Source organism: Phodopus roborovskii, unplaced genomic scaffold (genome assembly GCF_943737965.1).
Source record: "Phodopus roborovskii unplaced genomic scaffold, PHOROB, whole genome shotgun sequence".
Classification (NCBI taxonomy): Eukaryota; Metazoa; Chordata; class Mammalia; order Rodentia; family Cricetidae; genus Phodopus; species Phodopus roborovskii.
In genome coordinates this window covers 1-27,077 of record NW_026126543.1, presented here as the reverse complement: position 1 = coordinate 27,077, position 27,077 = coordinate 1, and the positions used below count along the sequence as shown (strand labels likewise).

The following is a 27,077-nucleotide window of genomic DNA, read 5'->3' as shown; positions in this document are numbered from 1 at the left end:
ACAAACACCTGATATTTGACAAAGAAACTAAAATTATACAATGGAAAAAAATAAAGCATCTTATCTTCAATAAATGGTGCTGGCACAACTGGATGATGGTGTGTAGAAGACTGCAGATAGATCCATATCATCTCCATGCACAAAACTTAAGTCCAAATGGGTCAAAGTCCTCAACATAAATCCAGCCATACTGAACTACTTAAAAGAGAGAGTGGAGGTACCCTTGAATTAATTGGTACAGGAGACTGCTTTCTAAACAACACTAGTAGCACAGACACTGAGATCAACAATTAATAAGTGGGATCTCCTAAAACTGAAAAGCTTCTGTAACACAATGGACACAGTCAACCAGACAAAATGACAGCTCATAGAATGGAAAAGATCTTCACCAACCCCACATCTGACAGAGGGCTGATTTCCAAAATATACAATGAACTCAAGAAGCCAGTTATTAAAACACCAAATAATACAATTAAAAAGTGGAGTACAGAACTAAATAGAGAATTCTCAATGGAGGAATCTAAAATGGCTGAAAGACATTTAAGAAAGTGCTCAACATCATTAGTCATCAGGAAAATGCAAATAAAAACAACTCTGATATACCATCTGACTCCTGTCAGAATGGCTAAAATTAGAAACACCAATGACAGTTTATGCTGGAGAGGATGTGGAGAAAGGGGAACACTCCTCCTTTGCTGGTGGGAGTGCAAACTCATACAGCCACTTTGGAAATCAGTATGGATGTTTCTCAGGAAAATGGGAATCAGTTTACCACAAGGTCCAACAATTCCACTCAGGCATATACCCAAAAGATGCACATTCATACAACAAGGACATCTGTTCAACTATGTTCATACCAGCATTATTTATAATAGCCAGAACCTGGAAGCAACTTAGATGCCCCTCAGCTGAAGAATGGGTGAAGAAAATGTGGTGCATTTACACAATGGAGTACTACTCAGCGGGAAAAAACAAACAAACAAACAAACAAACAAAAAGCAATGGAATTCTGAAATTTGCAGACAAATGGATGGAACTGGAAGCAACCATCCTGAGTGAGGTAATCCAGCCACAAAAAGACAAATATGGTATGTCCTCACTCATATATGGCTTTTAGACATAGAGCAAAGGATTACCAGCCTACAATTCATACCACTAGAGAAGCTAGGAAAAAAGGAGGATCTTAAGAGAGACATACATGGTCCACTGGAGAAGGGGAAATGGATAAGATCTCCTAAGCAAATTGGGAGCATGGAGGGAGGGGAGAGGGAGGTAGGGAAAGAGAAGGGGGAGAAGAGAAAGGGAAGAAGATGAAATGAAGGAGCAAGAAGATTGAGTTGGGGTGAAGAATAGAGGAGAGCAAGAAAAGAGAATCCATAATAGAGGGACCCATTATAGGTTTAAAAAGAAATCTGGCACTAGGGAAATGTTCCAAGCCCTGCAAGGATGACCCCAACTAACAATCTAAGCAAAGGTTGAGAGGCTCCTTAAATGCTCTTCCCCGATAATGAGATTGATGACTACCTTATATGCCATCCTAGAGCCTTCATTCAGTAGTTGATGGAAGCAGAAGCAGACACCCACAGCTAAACACTGAGCCTAATTCCTGGAATCCAGTTGCAGAGAGGGAGGAGTGATGAGCAAAGGGGTCAAGACTAGGCTGGAGAAACCCACAGAAACAGCTGACCTGAACAAGGGGGAGCTCATGGACCCCAGTCTACCAGTTGGGAAACCGGCATAGGACCCACCGAGATCCCCTGAACCTGGTTGTCACTTTGGAGGCCTAGGAAGTCTATGGGGCCTTGGGTAGTGGATCAGTATTTATCCCTAGTATATGAATGGACTTTGGGAGCCCATTCCACATAGAGGATACTCTCTCAGCCTAGACATGTGGGGGAGAGCCTAGGCCCTGCTCCAAATGATGTGATTGACTTTGAAGATCCCTCATGGAAGGCCTCACCCTCCCTGAGGAGCAGAAAGGGGATGGACTAGGGGATTGGAGGGGTGTGAGGGAGGAGGGAGGGAGAAGGACCTGGGATTGACATGTAAAACAAGTTTGTTTTAAATTTAAATTAAAAAAATGGGGGGAGGGATTCCTGGGTTCTATTGAACTTGTCTAGTCACTGGGTGTCTTGTTCAGTGGTAGAGTATACTCTGGTGTGCACAAATCCCTGGGTTCAACTGAAAGCACAGAAAACAAGTTTTAAACACCCTCCTCTTCCACAAGATTTTGTTTCCTTATAAACAGTGAAAATATTGTCTACATGATCACCAAGGATGTCTGGTCATTCCGTGATTCTCAACACAGTGAAAGTAAAAGGCACAAGTGAATCTGGACTCCTTAGCTTTAGACAAAGTATAAATCACCAAACACTTTAGTTAACTTCATCCCAGGGAATGCCAGCATTTGTTGCTGTTCAGTTTAGGAAATGGGTCTCTCTGTGTCCAAGAGAGAAAAAATCCACGAGTGGCCTCATAGAGGGTTTCTGCAACAGTCTCAAAGCTGCTCTCCTCCACTCCATCTTCAAGCCCCTGGGATGCTCAATCACCCAGTTTTTCTGTGTGTTCATTTTAAATTTCTTTGGGCTTATCTGAAAACCCTGTAGCTCTGCCATCTGGAATTTCTCTCTTCTTTGCTGTCTGTCTGTTGATCTCAAGTGACCTTCTCTCTACAGGGTTACCACTTCTCAGGATCCTGGCTGGCATCTCCTCTTCATCTCTATTCTGAATTTTGGCTTTTGGCTTGATTGCCCACCTTTTCTCTTTCCTGTCTGTACCTTTTTTTTTTTTTTTTTTAATTGATAGCTTACTGCTTTCACCCATGGCAGCTAACACCATTTGCCTTCTAATAATCCCCAGTTTTGGACCTGTATCTGAACTTAGAAGCCCATATGCAGGGTGTACTGACTTTTTGCATTTTAATCTCTAACTAGAGGTTCAAATAGTACTCATGCACAATAAAACTATTGGATTTTCTGGTTCCTATTTTGCCCTGTCCCCAGCTCTCTTCCCCATCCGTTGATATCCATATCTGTTAGTGGTACCACAATCACCTGGAAATCATGTCTTTTTTTTGGGGGGGTAAGTTTTGTAGTTTGGTTTTTCTAAGACAAGGTCTTTCAAAGATTGCCTGGAAATCGCTATTTCTACATAGTGGCCTGGAAATTGGATGACCTCTCTGTCCCTGCCTTCTGAGTGCTGGGAATACCGGTATGTGCTAGCATACCAAGTTTAGAAATCATTTTCAGTTTTCCTTGCTTCCCATATACATTGTGTACGTGATGCTGTTGGCTCACTTACCGCCACAACTACATTTTAAATCCCCTTTAAGTTCACAGGTTTTATATTCTTTACTTCTTTATCTCTGTCTTTCTTTTCTGATCTCAATAGCAAGTCTGTTGATTCACTTTTGTTTCTTCACTTAACACCTTTTTTACTCTATAAAGAATCCAGGGAACAGTTTTAAAACAGATCACACTTAACTTGCACTCCCATCATGTTGACTTCTTTAGTTGTTCATCTTAAATTGCCACCCACCATGTCCTCTGTTCCATATGATTGGACAGTTACTTGACCATTTTCTTCACTGTTAAATCTCCAGCACTGGGCACAGATGGACAGTCTGTAGATACTTGCTGAGTGAATGAGTGATCCGGTCATGCTGAAAACAGCTCATTCATTTTGACATTTTCCCCTGTCTAGGTTAATAGGCATTCTGACAAAAACTACCTCCTCTGTGTTCAGTGTGGTGGGGCACACTTTAACTCCAGCCTGTGGGAGGCAGAGCCAGGTGGATCTTGGTGACAGTGATCCTGTCTGGAACTGAGCTTGTTTGATGACAGGAAAAGCTGCCCCCTATACACCTGGACCCTAGATTTCTGTTTTATGCCATGTAACTGTGAACAACACTGAAACTATGTTACCACATTTGTCTGTCTTCAGTGTACCCAACATTAGCAATGAGGATGGCAGGCAAAAGTGGACCTAACTGAAGTGAAAGCAAATTAGGCATGCCATCTTTCTGTGTTACTATAAAACAAAAGGCCCATAAAAAGCATAATGGTGACTTTGGATTTAATTCTAAAAATTGAGCCATGTCTTTTCCTACCTTCTTTCATCTCTTATAACCAATTACCAATCGTGTTTTATTAAGTTTGTACTTACTGCCCCTGGTGGAGGGGTGCATAGGGTAGGGAGAGGTAAGAAGGTATACTCTATGAAGATGTACGTATGTATTTCTGTAGATGATTTTCCTGAGTTTCTAAGTAACCATGGCCAGTCTTCTCATCTGTCAGTCCCAAATGTGCAGATCCAACCAATTGTGGTTGTAAATATACATGGGAATCAAACTGTGCGTGGACCTGTTTTGTCATCTTCCTCTAAACAATACAGTACAACAGCAGGTCAGCAGCACTCAACACCACGCTAAGTGCTGTGAGCCATCTACATATGCACCCAGCAGTACATGCAGAAGTTACAAGAAAATACTTTGTCACTGGACTTTGGTATTCTTGGGGGACCTAGAAACAAACTCCTGAAAACACCAAAGGGCGCTATATTTTAATTTTAATTGCTTGGGGGGGGATTCAAAAGCATAAAAAGGATGGAAAAAAATAAGAAAAGGGAAAAGAAGCTTTAGAGTAGAATCAGCCAAAAGCAAGCTTTTCCCTTATTAAGCAGCTGCTAAGAAAAGCCCTTGTGTATAGCACAGGACGGTAGGAAAGCTGGCTGCTGGCCACTCTTCCAGGCTTCCACACAACTGTTGCAGCTGAGTCAACAGCCATGGACAGACTGACAGTAGAAAAAAATCCAACCACAGGATTCATCAGTGAGTTCAGTTCTAAGAACATTTCACTAGATCGCTAATCCTCACATGAGCCAAATGCAGATTTTATATCCATTCGTTGTAAATACTCTTCACAAGGTTAGGACTAGGGCGAGAGAAAGGGAGAGTCAGGGGGTGAGAAAGGGGGGAGTCAGGGGTGTGCAACAAGTGTTGGATTAGAATCTGTCTTCATTTAAAATCTAGATATCTTGTTGATCTAACTTTGCATTAAATTTGAATTTTTTAAGAAAGTGCATTAAAACATTATTGATTTTGAGTATTGAGACTTTTTTTTTTTAATATAGTACTCAAGAGGACAAGAAAGAAGCAATGTAGAGGCTGGCTTCTAGAATCTCAGTCTCATGGGGGGGGGAAGCTGTGTCCATAAGACTTGTTGAGCAAAAACTACAGGAGGTCAGGGTTTCGATTGGGCTTTTGAACTAGAATCTGATGGACCCAGCTAAAACTCAACATGGACTCACTCATGGTCCTTGTCATCTGACCTTTTCTATCAGACATGTCCAAACAAGACCAATAATGAAATTTTCTGATCTAAAAAACATTTGTATATGTGCGCGCGTGCGTGTGTGTGTGTGTGTGTGTGTGTGTGTGTGTGTGTTCCTTCATGTATGACTATACACCATGTGAATGGCTTGTGCCTACAGAGTACATAAAAGGGAGTTGGACACTTTGGAAGTAGAGTCACAAATGGCCGTGAGCCACTGTGTGGATGCTGGTGATAAAACCCCCATTTGGAAGAGCAGTCAGCGCCCTTAAGCACTGAGCCACCTCTCCAGCCCCAAATTCCCTGACTTAATCTTCTGAAAACTGGACCTGAAGTTAACTGGTCAGTTTTCCTATTGTCTCTCCATTTCCCCAAAGAAGTAACTTCTAAATGACAGGTCCACTTTTTTTTTTTTTTTTTTTTTTGTAACCTTAGTTTCTGGTTGCTTTGTTATTTGTTTGTTTGGTTTTTGTTATGTTTATAAAACTACTTTCTTTTGCTCATTCCATGGAATTCCTATTCTAGTTTATGGAATGAAGTGTTGCTAGATTCTAGGATTGTAAAATAAAACCAAGAAATCTTCAAACGTAATCATAAGTTTGTCCTTTGACAAGTGTTTTGAAGAGTGGTATAAAAAAGAAATAATTTGGAATTGATGAGGCAGAAGAGTTACCACATCAGCCCTCCATGCCCCGGCTTTGCCACTTCCTGGCCGGTCGGCAGCAGGATGCTGTTTCAAGGATCTCCCCATGACCATTGATTAGAAGAATCAATATCATGGAGATGGTTATACTACCAAAGCAGTCTACAGATTCACTGCAATCCTCAACAAAATCCCAATGCCATTCTTCACAGAAACAGAAAAACAGTCTTAAAAGTCGTATGGAGTGCTAGAGGAGTCTCTCAATGATTAAGAGCATGAGCTGCTCTTCCAGAGGCAGGTGTTCAATGACCACAACTCACATGGTGATTCATAACCATCTGTAACTCAAGTTCTAGGGGATCCAACACCATCTTCTGACACCAAGCATGCATACCTCATACACATAAAATGAAGTCATATGAAAGCAAAGACCCCAGATCACCAGAGCAACCCTAGCAAAAACAACAAAGCCAAAGGTTACACCATCTCTGATTTCTACAAATCTTTCTGAATATGGCTTATTTAATTTAACATAATGATTTCTATGTCCATCCATGTTCCAAGTGTCATGATTTCATTTTTCTTTGTGTCTGAAGAAAAACCCACTTTGTGTATGCACCACATTTTCTTTATTGATTCATTTATTGATGGGTGTCTAGACTAGTCATTTATTGGCTATAGTTAATAAGACAGAAGTAAATATGACACACACACATATCTCTGAGATGTGTTGATTCCTTAAAGGTCAGGAATACTTATTACCCAGTATTGACACTCTCATTACCTATTCCAAGTAGGCAGTGGAATAAAATGAAATAAAAAGTAAGATAAAGACATCCATACAACCATTTTAATAGACCATCATCCTTATTATCCTACTGTTTTCTAATATATATATATTCATATCTTATGAAAAAATTGTAAATATTTACTTTTTTATGACTCCTAGTTTCTTAATAAAGAATATCTTCTACAGATAGCTGTAAGGATTAAAGAGATATTCATGGACTATCTATGAATCAAAAGACATACTCAGTACATAGACTGAAAAGACAAATAGACTAACTCCACTCCTCCCTTTATTCTAAGATAATAAAGAGTTGTTGTCCTTAGGTTTATATGGTGTGTCCAGCTCATATAACTAAGGCAAGCAAATACTACATTTCTACCTTTTTTTGCATAAAAGATTCCTGACCCGTTTTCAAAACAAGACTATCAAGGTTATCAAAAGCATAAGTGACTCTGGACTTTGGCCAGGGAACACAAAGCAGTCATGGGGACTCTGTGTGGGAGACTCTCATACGGGTTTCAGCTTAATTTCATTTTACTTGGAACCAAATATTAAATTCTTCTGTTATCCCAGGCCCCTGTGCTATTTCTATAAAAAAAAAAAAAAAAAAAAAAAAGTACTGGCATACAATTTTCTTAAATTAGACTTTATTTTGTGAGGGGCGCAGCCCTATGCACAGAAACTGTAGAAGAAATGAAGCACTTACATGGTTGTCTTAGTTATACCAGAACTTATGAACAAGTCCTCAATCTCCCAAGTAAATATTAAAATTTTTATTTCCCGGGCTGGGAATGTAGTTTAAAGTTAGAACATTTGTTAGTATATTCAGGATTCAGTCAATCCCAGAACTAAATAATAATAATAATGTGAATAAAATAAAATGTTACTTTCTTCACAGAGCTGATTGGAACAGAAAATCTAATATGTATGTATGTATGTATGTATGTATGTATGTATGTATGTATGTATGTTGCCTTGGGTCTCTGTGACCTGTTTTAAGCATACTTTGTTTCTACAACAATAAAATAAGACCCAGCTCTCTGAGCTGCTTAGAAGTTCGAATGACTTAACGTAAAACGTACAGATCAAGACTCAGGTAGGAGAAATTACTCAAATAAGCAGGAGCTGTTTCCCAAAGTACCAGTGTTTCTATTGCTATGCTTGTTAGGAGCCCAAAAGGTAGAGCAGAGAGACAATAAACACAATGATTCCTAATCTTTGCAGAAAGATCTAGGATAAAATTCATGACCCATCAGTTCGCTTGCTTCATGATTCTGAAGTTGTTAAAAATCTCTAGTCTCTAACTTCGCCATCTATAAGCACCATCTTCCCTGTTCACTGCAAGAACTCAGTGAGCTGAAACTTTACTGTAGTGTCTAACACATAATAAAGCCTTAATAAGTGTTTTAGAAGATGATTGACATCATTCACCTTCCTACTGGGTCTTCATCAATAGTGATATGCTCAGGAAATAGCCCTTTGGTATCAGAGTTTGTTTAAAAACTCTGAAATGAGAAAGTAAGGGCAAAATTAAAAGATGCCATATTCTGCTTGATGGCAAATATACTGCATCATGATTACTGGCTGGTAGCAGAGACAAAAAGGAGACTGACCCTCTGAATCTGTCACACTCCAGCCTTGCTCAGTAATTAAATGTCTCCAAGGGAAGGGTACTTAAATCATGCTGAATCTCAAACTCAGGATGGCTTGGGCATGGCTGTAGTTAACAGCACTTGTGATGGAGTGGTGGAGAATAGTGTCTATTCCCTTTTTAATTTTCTTCAATAACCAGGCTAATATTATGGCTCATAAATGTGTCCAAGCTTATTTTACGATAGGATCACATTCACAAGAGTACAGAGGACTTCCACACAACCAAGATGACAAATGAGTAAGGTTAACTAAAAATGTAAGTTATTTTTGCCCCCTTCTCTCTTTTGATAACATTTTATTGTGAGTAGCAGCTGCCTATGTGGAAAGCTGGAGCGATGTTACAAGCAATGGGAACCATTCTACCTGTCCATTTCCAGCTCTTGCATGAATGTGTCGTTCTTTTCTTCTCTCACAAGCTGCTTAGCAGCACACTTGACAGACAAGAGGGCCATTTGAGCATGCAAGAAATCAAGGCAGCATTGATAATTGACATGGTCTTTAACTGCAATGGCCCAAAATTTGGGATTTATGCCTCAATACTATCATAATTTCTTTTTCAATTCAGCACCCTTTAAAGCGAATGCTAATAAAGCAGATAAAACCCGGTTTATGAGCCCAGGCTTGGAGTGAATCATATCACATGGCAGCACAGTGTCTCTCTGGCCGCATCTCCAGCAGCATTTCTCTTGTGCTATTCAATATCAGGACAGACTAAGGGTAGGTGCTCTAGTTTATGTCGACAACAAAGATGAAAAGCCGACCTGCTCTACAGGACTCAGGGTGTATTCATGTTAGTCATTTTTTCTTTCTGTGTAGCAAATATGAGTTCAAGAGGACACTGTCAGTGTCCCCCCCTCTCTCCACCCCCCACACACTTCATATATTTTCCATCAACAGTTGTGAAAAAAAGGAAAATGTTTCAGAAACGAAGATGTGATTTCCAGCACTCCCATTTTTTTTAAGGCTTTGTAATAGAACACAAGACATTTCTTTCAATAAGCTTATGCTTTAAAATTGCTTGTGGAAGGATCAAAACACATTTGCAAGAGCAAATCCTTTGGAGATTTGTGTGGGTGTGTGTGTGTGTGTGTGTGTGTGTGTGTGTGTGTGGGGATATGTATGTATGTGTGTGTTTTAAAAGGTTACAGAAGTAGAATGCTGTAGAGGCTAAAGGAAGAAAACCTCCTCAGTTGTAATTGTGAGTTAGATAGCCTCAGTCCTAAGACACTGGCAAGCACATGGAGCAGTTTCCTGGGAAGCACAACATATTAAAGCTATCTCCTCATAAGCACAGCCCCAAACAACACTTCAGCTCTCCTTGGCAGCAGGCAGAACGTTCTCAAATAAGGCATGGAAATTTCTCTAAGCATCTTACTAAGCTGTAGATCACAACGTTGCACAGCAGCATCTCCATTCTGGAGGAACAGAAAATAAGCACCCTTGTGTGTTTGGTCGGACAGCCAGCTTGCAAGCACCCTGAGCTGAGTGTACTCCCAATTCTTCTGCAGTAAGACAAGATGAAGTTGAAGTTCAGGAGTATCCCATAAAACTGCCAAAGTATGATAGGTCAGGCCATAGAGTTCCCTGGAGTTTTCTTCCAAGATTACACTCAGGCCTCAGAGTGAATCCTCCAAATGTCTCTAAGAGCAAACCCTAATCTGTTATGGAGAAAACAAAGTATATTTTCCTGCTTCTGCTGATGTTTCCTTCCCAAGGGCTCATAACTGCATGGGATGCGTATTAGCTGTAACTGAGAAATTGTGGGGGAAAGTTAGGATTTGTAGCCTCACCCATAGTTTTAGAGGCTCTCCATTATCTCCAGAATGGCATGAAGTCTGCCAGTCTGCCTTCCCTGGTGCTGGTCTTTGCAAGTGTACAGGTGACATCCTACATACTAGGGGGAGATGGTCCAGGGCCCACAGAAGCTCAAGCCTTTGTGGCCAGGACAGCTTGTGGCTGGCAACACTCTCTGTGTTGACTTTGTTTAATTTCTATAAATTTAGAAATTGGTTACATTACCTTCAAGATTGTTATGACAGTCAGACATAAGGGTGATACCTGTGCTTGGCAGGCACTAATCAGTGCCTGCCAACTATATGTCGCAGACCCTAACTACATTGTGACTATGTCACAGGACTCCCTCTCCACTTTCCAATGGAAACTAGAATATGTTCTGTCACTAAACTTCCTTTCGGCCCAAATCATCCTCTGGCATCCTCTTGATTTGAACTTCCTCTGTTCAATTCTCTTTCTTCATTAGGTCCTTCCCCCTAATCTACAAGCAAGCTCTGGTCTCCACTTCCTAAACAAAACACAACAACTGAATCTCTCTTCTAAAATGCAAATCTTTTTTGCTCAAAATTCTTCACCAAACAGCAGGAAGTTCCATTCAATATATTCTGCATGTGCCCTCGCATCCTCCAGCTTCCTGCTGTTGTCATCTAATCCAGTCTCCCCTAGGCGACTCTGTCAACTGTGATCAAGATTTTGGCTATTATTTATGTGCTTGGAGACTCTGTAGCCACTCTCTGTCCCAGACTGCAAATGACTTTCAGATTATTTTCCTCACCAATGGTTTCTGAAACTTTACTGAAAAAAAAAATAATTCAATTACTAGAAGAGCTATTAGTTGATCGCTCATCCATTGACAACTTGCATCATTAATTAAGTGCTATATTTAACAATACTAGAAGACAGCTCCAAGCCTCCTAATAATTTAAAAAAAGAAAATTACAAAATGTTTTAAGGCTCTACTTTGGAATACAAAGGGTGTTTGTCTTCCCATCGCCATCTCTGTAGAACAAGAGCAGGTCCTTTATTGACATACATCAAATATATCACCTTTTGTGTTCTGCTGATGTCATAATTAATATCAGTCCTCCAGCTCCATCAGTTATAAGTATCATGTAACCTCAAATCTCTAACAGTGGCGGGCTTAAACAAGAATGGCGATGCTGCTCCCTTTGGTGGCTGAATATCAATCCATCTCCCTCCCCGTCAGATGGTTTCTTCAGCATGTCAGAGTAATCATTTTAGTACCATAATCAAGTTAGAGTGAAGACATTGGCCCCATAATACACATAATACACATGCCCCAGTTGTTTTTTTAAGTTCTTAATCTTGGGCAATTGTTCTCTTGAACCTACTTATAGTTCCTTGAAGCAGTTATTGTCCAAAGAACTTGAGTCTTCTCTGATGAGCACATGACTGAATGGAAGGAGGTAAACAAAAGTAAAATTAAAAGAGATGAGGTCTGATGTGGAGCAGCTGAATAAGAAATCAAAAAGGAACAGTGATTTAAAGTTTATTCCAGCTATAATGCAGATTCTTCTAGTTTCAAGATAGCATCACATGGGGGTACTTCTGAGTTCATTCCTGAGATATTCTGTTGTACTTCTGTCTAATGTTTTTATCTGTGCAATCACAGGCATTAGGGGTCATCTGGGTTTGGATCACATGGCAGTGGATGAATGGATAAAATAACTTTAGAAAAGTTAAGGCAGGAGACCCTTTTGATCTTAGAATATCAAGACAAATGCTGCCATTACTGTTAATATTTGGATGATAAATAATTGTCGTAAGTGCAACCTTAGGTGGTTTGAAGTAATAGTCTGTAGGAAAATGAATTCTCAAAAAGATTATGCCACTTGGATATGGGCTGTCATTAGGTTCCATAAAATTGTGGCTTAATGTAACATATCATCTCCAGCTGGACATGGAGAATTGTGCTGGAGGGTCTGAGGACAAATCACTAAGTTAGTTATTAATATGCTTCAGCACCATAGTCTGTGCTGTTTGCCTGGCTCATATTGTCCTGGTGGGTACTCAAAGGTAGGGTCAAAACTCGATCCTTGTGCAGTTGGGAGGGATTTCTCTCTCCTCACACCCACTCTGCCAGACCCAGATATAGAGGAGGCAGATCTCTCGAGAAACTCCCTGCAGGCTAACCGGAGTGGAGTGATGATTGATTATTGCATCAAACACCTGCTAGAGACCCCCACTTGGATCTTTTCCAGAGCATCTTAGAGATATGATGTCCTTTCCCTATCCTAAATGTGAGGTTCCCTCTTGAAACTGTTCCAAATCTTAGTACCATTTTCCCAACCTAGAAAATAGCAGGTCACTTTCCTTGACTCATTAAGGGCATCCAAGGACTCATCAGCATTGCCAATTGAATCTACTCTGTAGTATTTTACTCATTTCTCCCCTTTAACATACAATTTTCCTGCTCCTCTTATCACCGCTCAGACTACTAAACAGTCCTCAGCTGCTGTCCCTGTTTTAGGTCCCCCTACAGTAGCCTCATAGCTACTGAATGGACAGGGTCCAGTAGTGGAATAATCAATATCTAGTGTAAAGGTCATATAAATAGTTCTAGTAAGATCTTGCAACTGATTATTCCCACTCAAATACAGCCCTCTAGAGAGTTTGTTGATTCTGACTGATTCCCTTCAGAATGGTTCCCTTCTGCTTTATTTAAATGGCCCCGTTCTGTTATTTGCAATTATAATCCATGACTATCCTTTTCATCTCTCCCATAAATTATAGACACTTGTCTGGTCCCATTGGTCTATGACTGCCATCAAGGATAGGGCCTGTGTCTATGAACTCCACACATATGTACCCCATGAAATGTATCCCCCACTTACTAACATAGGTCCCAATGGGCACTCCAGGGCTAGGACAAATATTCTTTAACAGCTCCTCCCTATAGAACACAGGATTCATTCATGATGCTCAGAGTCTCTGGAATCATATTGCTTGATTATTTCCTTATTTCATTCTTAGCATCAGAATCCCCCAAGGACATAAAGCAGGAAAATCAGTCATTCCAGCAGATTTTACTGACCTCTCTTTTTAGCCTATTGTTTCTTTAGCTGTCACATCCCTACATAAGAAACCCTTCCTGGAGCAGACCAATATCCATCTCTGTTTTTCCTCATCAAAATGGGCATACAGACACCTCACACGTGAATTCCTTAGAAACACTATTCCCAGGCTAGTTAAAGTCTAATAATCTTTGGCCAAAACTACTTCTCAGAGCCAGCAGAAGAGCTCTCAAGGCTGCACTGTGGTTGTTTACAATGGCCGGATGTCAAGGCATGCAGGAACCTTGATGGAGAATAACACAGGGCTATTTATTTGTCCACTGACATGTCACAGACCAGGCATGGGTGAATGCTGCTTCATTGCTACATTTGTAAGTTACAACATGAGCCTCTAAAGTCTTTGATTCGTCCAGTAGGAAGGACTACTAAGCACAGCCTCTTTCACTGCAAGGAAGAACGTTGAAGGTTTTCACCTACTTTCAAAAAGGACATTGGAGATTGATTAGGTGCAGGGTGTTGACTAATGCCATATGCTCTCCTCAAGCTCGATGAGGTGAAGCGTGGAGACTCCAATAGGGGACACTAATAAGATTTGACAGGATGGAAAGTGGAGAGCTCTGTGTAAAAGGAGGGAAGGGGAAATGCCTCATTCATCTGGGATGATTGTGAAGTGTCTTACAAGAAACTGGGCTTTAAAGCATCTATAGCATCTGCATTAGCCAACTTTGCAGGTACTGCAATAAAATACCAGAGAGCAGCTAGTTTCATACATAAAAAAGAATCAGATAGTTTGCAGCTTCTGAAGGTTCAAGACCAAGGTTAGGTAGCCCCATTCGTGTGATCTCTTGCTGGCAACATATCATGGTAGGAGGGGCACAGAGAGCAAAACCATCATAACCAGAATGAATACAGTCAGAGAGAGGGCAGGCAGGGTCCTACAGTCTCTTCCAACCAACGTGTCCCCAGCACCTAAGGACTTCCCCACATTCCAACACATTCTTCCAGTTCTATACACTAGGGATCAGAAGCCTTTAACATACAGGCCCTTGAGTTGGCATAATTAAATACTTGTGGGGTAATCTTTCTGTACACTGTGAAGATGTATCACTGTGCTCAGTTTAAGGAGAGGTTAGGCAGGACTTCCAGGCAGAGAGAGGGACGGGTGAGAATTTGGAGCTGCAAGAGATGCCAGTGAGACAATGAGGAAGCTGGACATATATCAGGAAGGGAGGTAAAAATCCACCTGGCAGAATGTATATGAATGAAACAGGTTAATTCAAGTTATAAAGGCTAGTTGGGAACAAGCCTAAGCTAAAGGTCAAGCTTTTGTAGTTAATAATAAGTCTCTGTGTCATTATTGAGGAGCTGGTGGTCTCAAAAGACCCAGCAGCATTAAATAATTAAATCATACTCCAACAAGGTGTAGGACAAGAAGATAGACAGGCAGCTGCAGAGGACAGTGCAATCAGAGCCAGAGACAAGAGAAAAGGAGATGTGTTAAGAGTGTAGTAGGGATCAATAGGAGAAAGATGAAATATAATCTGAAGCAGATCATGAATGCTGTGAATGCTGAGACAGGAAGTTTGAGGACAGATGATAATCATTAATGCTTTTCTAATAAGATTGTGTCTCTTCTTTACTGTACCTGAAGTGGCTATGGAATGGTGGTTATCCCCACTCAGTTCTCTACCACAGATGCATGTTCAGTCTGTTAATCAATAAGTCTGACAGCCATCCAATCAGCTTATTTAACAAGTGAAATTTGGTTCTGTTTCTGGCCCAATAAATCAGAATCCTTTGAAGTAGGATCTGGACATGATTACTTGAAAAGAAATGTTCAGGTGCTGTCCAACCAATGTTAACAATAAATGTCCAGGTGGAATGGGGTGGGAGGCATGTGGGACAGGAATCTCAAACACACTAAAGTTTCTTGCTCTTAAATAAAGTGTTTGTATATCTGCAACATGTCTTCAGTACACAACAGTACTATGTCTTCTTGTTGATAGACAGTCAAACAGTCAAGACTCCAGATCAGAGTGAATGCATCTTTGAGATATATTTGATTGGATAAGCATATAAAATATTGAAGGAGAGTACAGAAACATGACAGATATGAAAATCAGGGTTAATCACCTGTAATGCTCAAGAATTGTTTCATTACCAGCTAGCTCTACTTATTGAGATATCCAACCCTTTACTAGCATAACTGAATCTCTCTCAAATTCTTGAACACTAAGTTTGTTAGATAAGATAGAAATAGGACCAGGCTTTAGGTAATCTAAAAAAGAAACACTGATGTTTTAAGGATAAGGACTTTGGGGCTGGAGAGGTGTCTCAGCAGCTTAGAGCACGAGCTACTCTTCCTGAGCTCCTGGGTTTGATTCCCAGCACACACACTGGTGACTCACAACTACCTGTAACTCCAGTGCTAGGGGATCTGATACTCTCTTCTGGCCACAGAATCTGCAGCCACATAATGCATAGATATCTATATGCACACAAAGTATCCATGCACATGAAATTAAAATAAATACATATTTTAAAATGAACCTCTCTTCCTTCTCTTCGCCCGTCCTTCTGCTTGCATTGAGATACACCCTCCTGGAACTTGAAGCTATAGCCCAGGTAGGCCCTGAACTCTCAGTCTTCAAGATTCTGAGTGCTAAGGTAAACCATGAGCACAAGGAAAAGCCAGAGCTTTTGTTGACTATTATATGTCAACACACAAGTTACAAAACACGGTCATTGTAGGTTAAGAAATTTGAGGATGGCAAAACAAACATAAAGTCCCATGACAGCATCCTGTGACCTTGGCTGACTTCTATAATTAAGAGAAGGAAAACATCCTAAAAATCCCCAGGCATCTCTAGGGAAGAGGGTCCAGGATCAGAGACAGCTCCCAGTAAACACTTTAATCTGGGGGGGGGGGGACTCAACTTGGACGTGGCCTAGAGGGAGGCTGACCATACTGAGGTGTCTGTCTCATAAGCCAGCCAGGCAGGCAGAAACTGTCAGGCAAAATCTCAGAGGAGGTGGTTAGGAAGGACATCTCTTCAAACAGGCTAAACAGATGGGAAGGTTGGGGTTAGAGGGCTGCCTAAAGCCAAGGAGTGAATATAAGCACCCCGGGAGTCTCATGGAGGTACCAGCACCATCAGTAACAAGAACCAAGTGGGTTGAGGCCCCAGCTCTGTGAGACAGATAAAATGGAAAACAGGCTGGGAGGAAGGGTAAGAGGTAAAAGAGCAAATCGATGAATTATAAAAGAAAAAGTTGTGAGTTGCTGAAAGAAATGTCAACTAGTTGTGAAAAGCAGTCCATTTCTTTACACACACACACACACACACACACATCTTCAGGACTACATACTAGATGAAGCTTACACTGGCTTAACACAGAACAATGATAAGAAAATTTACCCTCTGGCTATAATACAAACAAATGACAAAGTTACATGCAGGAGAACCCATCCTCACACCCCAGAGCTGTATCGGAAGGCTGAGTTTGGAGAAGAATGTCTACATACAATGTGTGTAATGTTGTGAGAAACAAAAATCTGGTGATAGTGTGAGAATCATGTTATATACATAATACAGTGGTCACGAATGTTAGCATGTCAGTGTGACTAATCTTAACAAAAATATTAAAAGGCAGATATTTTTCTGTTCCTGTTTTTGTCATTTAGTGTGCGTTTGGTGAGTGTTTGCAACCACACCCTATGTCTGTACACTACATCTGTGCAGTGCTCATAGAGGCCAGAAGAGGGCATCAGATTTCCTAGGATTGCAGTCATGGATGGTTGTGAGCTGTCATGTGGGTGCTGGGAATTGAACCCAGGGACTCTAGAAAAGCAGTCAATGCTCTTAGCCCACCAAGAGTCTCTCCAGCCCCTTTATATCTCTTTTGAGGTCCACAGAGAAAAATAATGAACACTATTGTGCTAGATAGTTTAATGTCAACTTGAGACAAGCTAAAGTCATCTGAGAGGAGGGAGCTCAATTAAGAAAATGCCTCCATAGATCAGGATGCAGGCAAGCCAGGGCATTTTCTTAATAATGGTTGATAGATGAGGACCTAGCCTGTTGGGTGGTGCCATCCCTGAGCTTATGGTCCTCAGTTCTAACAGAAAACAGAGTAAGTAAACCAGTAATCAGCACCCCTCCATGGCCTCTGTATCAGCTCCTGCCTCCAGATTCCTACTCTACTTGAGCTCCTGGCCAGAATTCTTCCACTGATCTAGAAGTGTAAGCCAAATAAACCTTTTTATCCCCAACTTGCTTTTGGTCTTGAAGCTTCATGGTAGCAATAGAAACCCTAACTAAGGCAACTACCCTTGAAGGAACTGCCTGGTTGTAGTATAAACTGGTCATCTTGGTTTCTGACCACCTGTTCAGAAACTACTTCTTATAACAAGGAACTGACTTTGAAAGCGAAGGAAAGCAGTAGACCATGGGAAAAGGCACAAAGGGTATTTTCATGGTCAGATGCTAGATTCATTCATTCAACTGCCTATTGAGTCCAAGTTATGCACCAAGACTTTTCCAACATGCTGTAGAGCTGTTGCAGGTCTTACAAGTGGGAGAATAAATACATCTTTATATGACATAAGGCGTAGTTCTCTGTGGGTATGATAGGCCCCAAATACAATATTTGGGAATCTCTGTTTCTTCCACATGTTAAACATCAAACTGGATCTCTGATGAAGTCTTACCAACAAACACTGTGAGGCCTGGAAGCCAGGGCTCACTGTGCTCCAATACAGAGAGGAAAGGAATGGTATCTAGAAGATGAGATGGTCCTGCCCTGGGGTTGCCATGGCCCTTGTACCCAACTATGGTGTTAGCCTGTCTGGACTACAGTGTGAAAATCAGATAGCCTGCATTGGAAGGACTCTGAAGTCCAGCATTTACACTAAGTTTCTCAGGCCCATGCTCAAACTGGCAGCAGCAGCAGCAGCACTAGAGGAAGCCCCAAAGAGCTGCATCTGATGCAGCAGGAACAACTAGCTGAATTTCTGCAGTCAGTGTCTTTTGAGAGACACCCATGGAACATTCTAGACTTGTTCAGGTTTCCAGCCTCTATCCAGTGGAGTTGTGGTGGGGCTTCTGCTGGGAAAGCTGTACAACATGACCAGCAGGGGTAACACAGGACCAATGGAAACAAGATCTTCTTTGACAACTTGGTGATGTCTGGGTGGGATGCCATAGCAGCCTTCCAAAGTCAGCACAGTGAAGAAAAATATAGCTTCCTCTTCCATAAAGTCAATTGGGATTCTTGCCAGACTTAGGGTCCAGCTGGGCCTCAAGAAGAATCAGGGAGGATTTGTCACTATTAATAATAACTGACACATGATTGTGTGCAGAACTGAAACTTAGATGGCCAATGGGGAGTGTTGTTAAAAACAAGGGAAGAGTTTGGGTGTAGGAAAGGGGTATCAGAGAGCGACGAGTGGCAAGCGAGAAAGAGATAGAGACAGAGACACAGAGACACACACAGAGATGCTTATCATTACAATGAGATATTAGGACAATCTACTGTGTCCCCCATTTTGCCCCAGTTATGCTGTCCCAGTTTCCATATAGTCATTCTCTCTGGGATATAAAAGCCATCTGCTTCTTGTATTAGGAAATTTCTCCTTCTTGGGACACTATCAAAGGAAACACAAAATAGATCTTCCTTACAAACGCTTCGAATGTCTTCTTTACCTTCTCCTAATAGAATATCTACCTTCTTTGCCCAAGTGAAGAATAGTACCTATGTTTAGTTTTGTTCTTCCTCCCAACACTCAACTAATGGCTTCTTAGAGAGTAAAGGTTTTGATACCAAGCCAAACACAAGAGCAAAGCCCCTCAGTTACTAATCACAGTTGTGAGGCCAACTGTCTAGTCTCCAAGAATCCTCAGCCAAGGGCTTCGCCCTTACAGCTTCCAGGGGGAAGTTGAAGGGACAGTCTTATTTCAGCTGAGGGTGCTTGCTCAAAAGGAATCAAACATTCTCCTGAATGAGGAATGAATAAAGGTGATTTTGTTAAAGAAAAATGTACACAGAAGTTTCTATCCTATAAAATGGGTCTCTTATTTCCTAAGATTGAATTCAAGTTGAAGACTTCAGAACAAGTTCCAATTTGAGTCTGACAATATATATATATATATGTATATATATATACATACATACATATATATATATACATATATATATATATATATATATATATATATACACCACATGTGGTAAGAAATGTGTAGAGATCTAGCACTCCAGATAAATCAAGAAATGGAGCTCACATAGTTTCATAGGGGCTATGTGGCTTGGGTTGCTCATTGACCATTCCAAGACCTGCCTCTCTTTTAGGAAATTCTAATTTACAGATTGATTTTTGCTGTTAACCCTTAACTAGGCATTGGCATTGTTCTCTCCACTGAAGGTTAACCTACTGGCCAAGGACATATAGGAAGTGCCATTTGTGTTGCAGGACTTGTGGATAAAGGTTTGTGACATTCGTAGCTTTCTTGGGGATGTAGCACACAGATCGTTTACAATCTCTTCAAAGGGTTTCTGCAATAAAGCAGAGATTTTTAAATACCTTCCCAGAATTTTAGCCTGGGACAATTGCATTATTTTAATTTCCCAAACTAGAGTGAGGGGATTCTCAGCGTCCTCTCTTAAAGGCAAGTACAGCAGCTGGACACATCTGCCTTGCTGCCAGTGTCTGCAGGGGCTGTTATGTCCAACTTCAGCCTTTAAGATTTGGAGCAGTAGGAGGGAACCTAACTTCCCTATTGCCTTGCAGTCCTCAGGAATGGGATGAATTAATGTCATCCTTCTAGCCAGAAAGCAGCAGCTACGTGAAAGACAGTGGAAGAGTCATAGTGCCTTTATTGTGTGATTAAACTGTAACCACCTTTTTCTAAAGACATCCTTCTGTTTTTCCCTGGATGGAAATGGCCACATTGGTACAGAGAGGTCAGTTCTGTGCAGCCCTTTCTGCCATCCCTGGGAGGGGATCTGTGCTCAGCAGGGTCACCCAGGATTCTGGAAGGGAGGCAGTTTTGATCTGACGGGAGGTCATAGAGAGCATGTAAGGACTCAGATTCCTGGTTGTGAGAAAGATATCCATTTCTTTTTTCCTAGGGCTACAGCAGCCTGACATAACTGAACTTAGAACACAAGATTCTGGGAGCTGTTCACTCCCACCTCTATGTGAGTGGTTTATTTTGATCCTGGTCTTACTTGGAGCTAACAGCATAGGCACAGGTGTGTGTGTGTGTGTGTGTGTGTGTGTGTGTGTGTGTGTGTGTACACATGCATGTGTGCACACGTAGTGGTAGTCAGGGATTTTCCAAAGTGTGGCTCCCAGATCAGTAGAAACAGCAGTGGTCCCAGTACCTTGGACCTTATTTAGCAATTCTCAAGCCTCCATCCAGACCACTGAATCAGACTCCCAAGAAGAGAAAGAAACTGTTGGAACATGCCAGCCCAGATCATCCTGATGCACTTCTTAAATAAACTTTGAGAAGCCTTGCAAACTAAAGAATAATTGCCCCAAAGCCATTGCCATAAAATAGGTAGGGCCATCTTTCAAACACAACCAGAGCAGAGAGTAGATTGGGGGGGGGGGTGATGAACTTAAAATCTTTCCTAAAGCCACCAACAAAGCAGGAACCTCTTCAGCAAGTTGATCTTTCTCACGTACCCCTAAGTAAACTGCCTCCAAGACCTGGCAAATATAGGAGACAAAGACAATTGCTGACTTAGTACCTCCTGGTTTCTTTCCTAAGCTGAACAGTTCAGTGTTGGTCACTGAGTCAACCATGTGACTATTTGAAGGCTCAGATTCTCATGCCAGTGCTATCATCAGTCACCTATGTGGGTCGGAAGCGTATGTAGGCAAGGCTCCCAAAGACTCATGGGCAGGGAGAGCTGTGGTAACAGATGCTACATCCTAAGCAAGGGTCCTATTAAAGCGAGCCAGGATGGATGACTTGAACTTGAGGACAACTGAATTGGAGGAAAAGTCAGCTGACTTCCCTTATGGCAGCATGTCTTTTAAAGGGTCTACCCTAAGCCCAAATAAATGGTCTAGAGTATCAAGCTTCAAAATGATGGAGACAAGAGCAGAAAAGGAAAGAGGAGGAGGGACACCAGTGCCTGCTATTAATTTTTTTCTGTAAACAAAGGATAAGAAGTTATATCAGACTTTTGATTTAAATTTTGTCCCAGGAACCCAAGCAGTGCAGGTACTGAGACTATGACCAACTGGCCCCCAGCCCATGGCTTAGATACTCTGCGGCTGAGTTAAGTCATTAGCCCAAGTGACACAGGAGCAGTAAAAAGATGAGTAGAGGCAAAACTGCAGTGGGGGTCTTAGAGACGACAGCCCTCACTCAGCAGTGGAAACATTTCTGCAAAGCTTCCGAAAAATCGTCCCATCAACTTTCTTAGTTCAGGCACGTGCCAGCTGAAGACCAGCAAGGCTAATGGCCTGCAGGGGGCAGGGTAGTGGGCATCAATCATTAGCAGGACCCCCTTTGTCTCTTTCAGTAGGGTGTGTGGGAGGAGAGGGGGTAGGGTGCGTGCTCAGAGCCAGGTAAGCAGCCTTCCCCTTCCTCATGGTTTTTCCTGGCCGCTCCTTGCGCAGGAGGCTTTGGAAGGATGCTTCATGACTCACAGTTTTTTCCCCCAGAGGACTAACTCCAAGATAACTTTACTTCCGGGGGAGGCGGGGTGAGGGAGCAAGCCAGGAAGAAAGTTCACCTTGGGCACTTTTCCACGGAGCCCCCTTCCTTCCTCATTTAGAATCCAAGGCAGAAATGCAAACACGGAGTCAAAGCCACAGTGTCCTCTTCCAAAGGCACAGGAGCCAGCAGGCAGGTCCAGGGCACTGGAAGGCTGCAAGGCTGCGGGTACAAAAGGGACTTTCAGTTTGGGTTTCTGCCTGGCAGCATCGCACCAGCCCTGGGCACTACCTGGTGAGAAGTTGCGGAGGCATGGCAGAAGGTGGGAGAGAAAGATGCACGACCTCAACACTCCAGGGGACCCTCCTCTGTGAAACTCCATGCCCACTCCCATCCCAGGCTTAGGCCCAGCAGGGAGCTTAGGGACTGCGAATGATCAAGAGTAGCCCATGGATGACTGAGTCAGCACCGGGGCCCCACCTACCAGCCGGAGTAGGGGAGAGTTTCCTGGACATCCTGGGGGCGAAGGGGGGAGCGTCCCCGGTTGGTTCTTACCTTGCGCTCACAGCAGGATTCCCCTGGCAGCATAGGTGCACATTCGGTGGGAGACTCCGAAAGGGCTGCTGGCTCACAGGACCCTCTGCTCCGAGGGAGGGGGGAGGGCGAGGCGGGTAGCGGTGTGCAGCGGGAGATGCCACAGGCAGGCAACAGCTAGCTCTTCAGCCTTCCCGATCCGCAGAGCTGCGAGCCAGGACACTTTGTGCAGAGTGCACTGCGGCAAGGTGCAGCACTTAGCCACTTGTTGCCCAGCTAGGCGGGGCACGACCGCAGCGGGCAGGACAGGGAGGAGACTACTGCCACACTTGGAAGGGCTAGCCACCACTGGGAGGAGAGGAGAGGTCAGCCTAATGGTACGTCAGAATTTTAAAGCTCAGGACCAGACCTCTTGCTCACAGTTGGAAGGGACTGTCCCTCTGCTGGGTTGAGACCAGAGGTTCTTGCCCCGCCCATTCGTGGTGGGGAAACAACTTATTTCGGGGACACTTCCCCACATCAGCTTGTCAATCTCCGGGACTGATCCTAATTTTATTCATTTTCCCCTCAGAGCCGAATTCTTCTGAGTTTTCTAGAGGAAAGTCTGGATATGGTGTGGGGGTGGGATGAAGCTTCAATTCTCAGAAGGTTCAGAATTAATGGCCCAGTGCTGCTAACCCTGGAATAGTTCCCCCATTTTTAGCCAGAGGAATGTCTGGCATGCTTAGTGCTCAGCATTCCCTGGTCCAGTGAAATGGGGGGCATTCCTCTTCTCCAAACAGCCATCATAGTGGAAGGTTGGGGGAGGGGGGTCATTCCTTGAGATCTATTTGTTATAAGTTTGAGCCTGAGCAAGATTCTAACAATGTACTCACCCAGAGCGTGGTTTGTTTGTTTGTTTGTTTCTGCTCCTTAATTTTTCTGTAAATTTGTGCAGGCAATTCTGTAACTAGAGTAGGGTTCTTTTGTTTGATTGTTTTTGTTTTCTATCCTCTAAAGAGGTCCATGCTTGAGCCCCTGTTTCAGTACTTCATCATTCTGTGCCTTTCTCTTCAATTTTCCAGCTGTGGCTGGCTCACAGCCACTAGGGCCACTGGTCTAAAACACCCCTGTTCAGCTGTCAAGGCTCTGCTCACTGCCTTCAGTTTGACTTCTCAATCCTGTTTTCCCTCCCTTCCACCAGCAGCCTTCTCCTGAAGTCTGGATGCCCTCTCTCCCAAGCCCCTGGCATTAGAGTAACTAAAGTTCCTCCCTTAGTCTCCAGCTTCCTTTTCTGACCCTCCTTCTGTGCCTTACCCAGCCCCACTGATGCGAATACAGCCACTGGGTGATGACTCTTCAACTGTATCCTAGCCCCAGAAGCTCATTGTCACCTACATTTCCGTTTGGATGCTTGTGAGTAGTCTAGTCCTTGATAAGTCAACGTGACAACAACTCACATTCTCTAACTACCTCTTCCGCATCTAAGTTAGCGAGTTATTTTCCAACTGCAGGGGACAGAAAAACTTCAGAATCAAGAGTGTGTCTGACTACTCCCTTCTTCCCAAGACAATGCCAAATCTCTAGTCCAGAATGGACATCACCCAGGTGCTGACCTGCTCAGGTTCAGGGTCAGGCCCTGATTGATCCATGCTGGTATTTTTATCAGCCTGGGACACCACAGTGACCTCCTGATCCTGACCTTCCCACTTCTTCTTCCTGGCCCACCACTTTCCTTCCTAACACAGTCATTAGGGTCTCTCTTTAATACAAAATAGGGCATGCCAAGTTTAACCAAACCCAACAATTTCCCATGTAATTTACCCAAAATCAAATTCTTCACAAGGACCTGTCAAGTTCTCATCCCTTACTCCTCAGCCCTCAGCAACCAGCACGTATGCCTCCTGCAAAACAGTCCAGCTGTGTCCTTTCAGACCTCCACACTAGCCATTCCCACTGTTGAACAAGCTCTTCCCCGAGATGTTCTACTGCCCGTTGGGTCTGGTGTCTGACACTGTGTCACTTTAGCATTGGAAAACCTAATAGCCATCTCCTCAATCTGCCAAAGTGTCTGGGATAGTATTTTGAAGTTGGGACAAACTATTGTCAACAATTTTCTGTAAGTTATGATTCCAAGGATCAGAAATTTATTTGCTTAATGCTACTTACTGTGATTCACTTAGGTAGGAGGAGGAAATGAACAGTCATTTTATATGCTATTTTAAACATTTAACAGAATATATCATTTGACCTTCATAGGAGGTTGATATGGTTGCTATCACATTTAGATCTGGAATGTTCCTGAAGACCCTTATGTTGGAAGATGTGGTTACATGTATGCTGTGGAACATTTGTTTAATGATTCAAAGATGTGTTGCATTCTTTTATATTGCATTGTTTAACTCTGTGAAGCTGTGTTACTTTACCTGTCTAAAACATCTGATTGGCCTAATAAAGATCTGAATGACCATGCAAGCGGGAGAAAAATAAGGAGGACAACCAGAGACAGAATAAGTAGGAGAAATCTGGGGAAAAGACTGAGGTCGAAGAAAGGAGATCGAGGAGTGAAAAAGAGGGGAGAACAGCCACACAGCCACACAGCCACACAGCCACACAGCCACACAGCCACACAGCCACACAGCCACACAGCCAGGCATGGCATAAGAAGGAAAAGAAAAGATAGAAATAGAGAATGATAAAAGCCCAGAGGCAAAAAAGTAGATGTGATAATTTAAGGAAAAGCTGAATAGAAACAAGCCAAGCTGGGGCTGGGCATTCATAGAAGGAATAAGACTGTGTGGTTCATTTCAGGAGGCTGGATGTCAGGCCCCCAGAGAGCCAAAGAAGAAAGAGTAAAGCAAACAACTACACCCTTGTGTTAAAGGTGGGGTCCCAACCCAACGCTATGAGGACACAATGATTGAGGAGGTGGAGATGTACTCTTGGGGGCAGTGAGACTCCAGCTTGTCCTTCTTTCTCTCTTCAGAATCCTGACCACAACGTCAACAAGCTTTGCTCTGTCACATGTTTCCCAGCGTGGTTTGAACAGAAATCTCCAAAAGCCATGTGCCTAAAAGAAAACTTTGCTCTTCACAAGATGATTACCTTAGGTATTCTTTGCAATAACATCAAGCTGACTAGAACAATGAGCCTCACTTAATGGATGGGGAAACTGAGGTCCAGTGACAACAGGTGGTAGAAACAGACTCAAACCCAGCCAGCACCAGGAGCCTCCTTCATCTATTTTTCAAGTTGGCTTCTTGTACATGGATGATACTTTCTCATGGGTGAAAACATTAAGAGACAGATATGAATGCGTTTGAGCTTCAGGATACTGTTTTCAGCTTCACCAGCCACTTTCAAACCACTGGTGGGAACAGTACCTATAGAACATCTGAAATATTTAGAATTTCCTTAGATTCCTTACTGTTCCAAGTTGTAAGGATGTTAAAAAATTTCCAAACCTTAGGCAGATGGCCAGAATAGTTAAAAACATGTTTTAAAACCTTAAGGTCATGCCAACTATGGTCATTTTAGGAAAATGGGATCATTAGACATTTGCATAAACTCAGTGGAGTAAAATTCCCAGCCCAGTGTATAATTGCATAGTTCCTCAGCCACTGGTATAGGTTGGCTCACTGTGCAGGAAGTTTACTGGGAGCTGCCCTGGGATCAATGCCCATGGAAGGAAGGAGAAAGGCTAAGAAAGAAGTAAAATTTGTCTCACAAACCATGTTCTACTCAAGAAACTCAGGGTAAAATAGCATATCTGATTGACCCCATGATAGACTGGATAGAGTGATTCTCATGGGTGATCAATCCTATCCCTGTAAGTCACTGAGCACAGCCTTTCTTGAGGCAAGAGTGATCATGACAATGGGGTTCCTAGTGCTGAGGGTGACCAGAAGAAGTGGATAGCTGGAAACTGTTTGATGGCAATATTCCGATGGCTGAGATGGAAGATCCTTTCTTGGAGGGCACGAGGAATGCATCATGCCCATTATAGACCTTTGTATAGGAGAAAGAGGTATTGTAGAGAGGCAGGTAGAGGTTGAGGAAAAAAACAGAGACTCTAGCAGTTGTGTGCCTCAGCCCTTGTCCTTTGGTCACTATACATGAAGCCCCACATGGCGGTAGTGCTGTCTTATCATTTAGAAAAGAGGACTAGGGTTCAGGGACCCAGAACTCTGTCTCCTAAGGCTTAGTTTAGCCAAAGGATCAATAATGCCTGTAAATTTCTGGCTGAAAAAGGCATACAGATTTAGGAACTATGTTAAGTTAAAGTAGCCTCTCCAATGAGTTATGCATATACTCTTAAGCTCATCAGATGTATGACCTTATTTGGAAGAGGGCTATATGCTTAAGTAATCAAGTTAGGGATGTTGAGATGAGATCACCTTGGATGACCACATGGGTCTGAGTCAATGGTAAATAAGTGTTATAAAGAGGCAGACACGTGCAGCAAATCGCAGAAATGTGGAAGGGAATTGGACTGATGTAACTCCAGGAATGTATGGAGCTTTCAAGCTGGAAGGGGTGAAAAATAGATTTCCAGCCCCAGAACCCTGAAGGAGCAAGCTTTACAGATCTCTTGATGTTGAACTTCTGGCTCTAAAACTGCAAATGCTTCAGTCATTTGTTCTG

General features: G+C 42.5%; 1 protein-coding gene across 1 annotated transcript in view; it reads right to left on the bottom strand.

The window, feature by feature from the left end:
* The window catches only part of Mamdc2 (MAM domain containing 2), a 146,091-nt gene extending 123,789 nt beyond the window's left edge, over window positions 1-22,302 (bottom strand). Inside the window, exon 1 of the mRNA XM_051200155.1 lies at window positions 22,000-22,302. Within this exon, the coding sequence (XP_051056112.1) occupies window positions 22,000-22,302 (303 nt within the window). The remainder of the gene's footprint in view (window positions 1-21,999) is intronic.
* Between the last annotated feature and the right edge of the window lie 4,775 nt (window positions 22,303-27,077).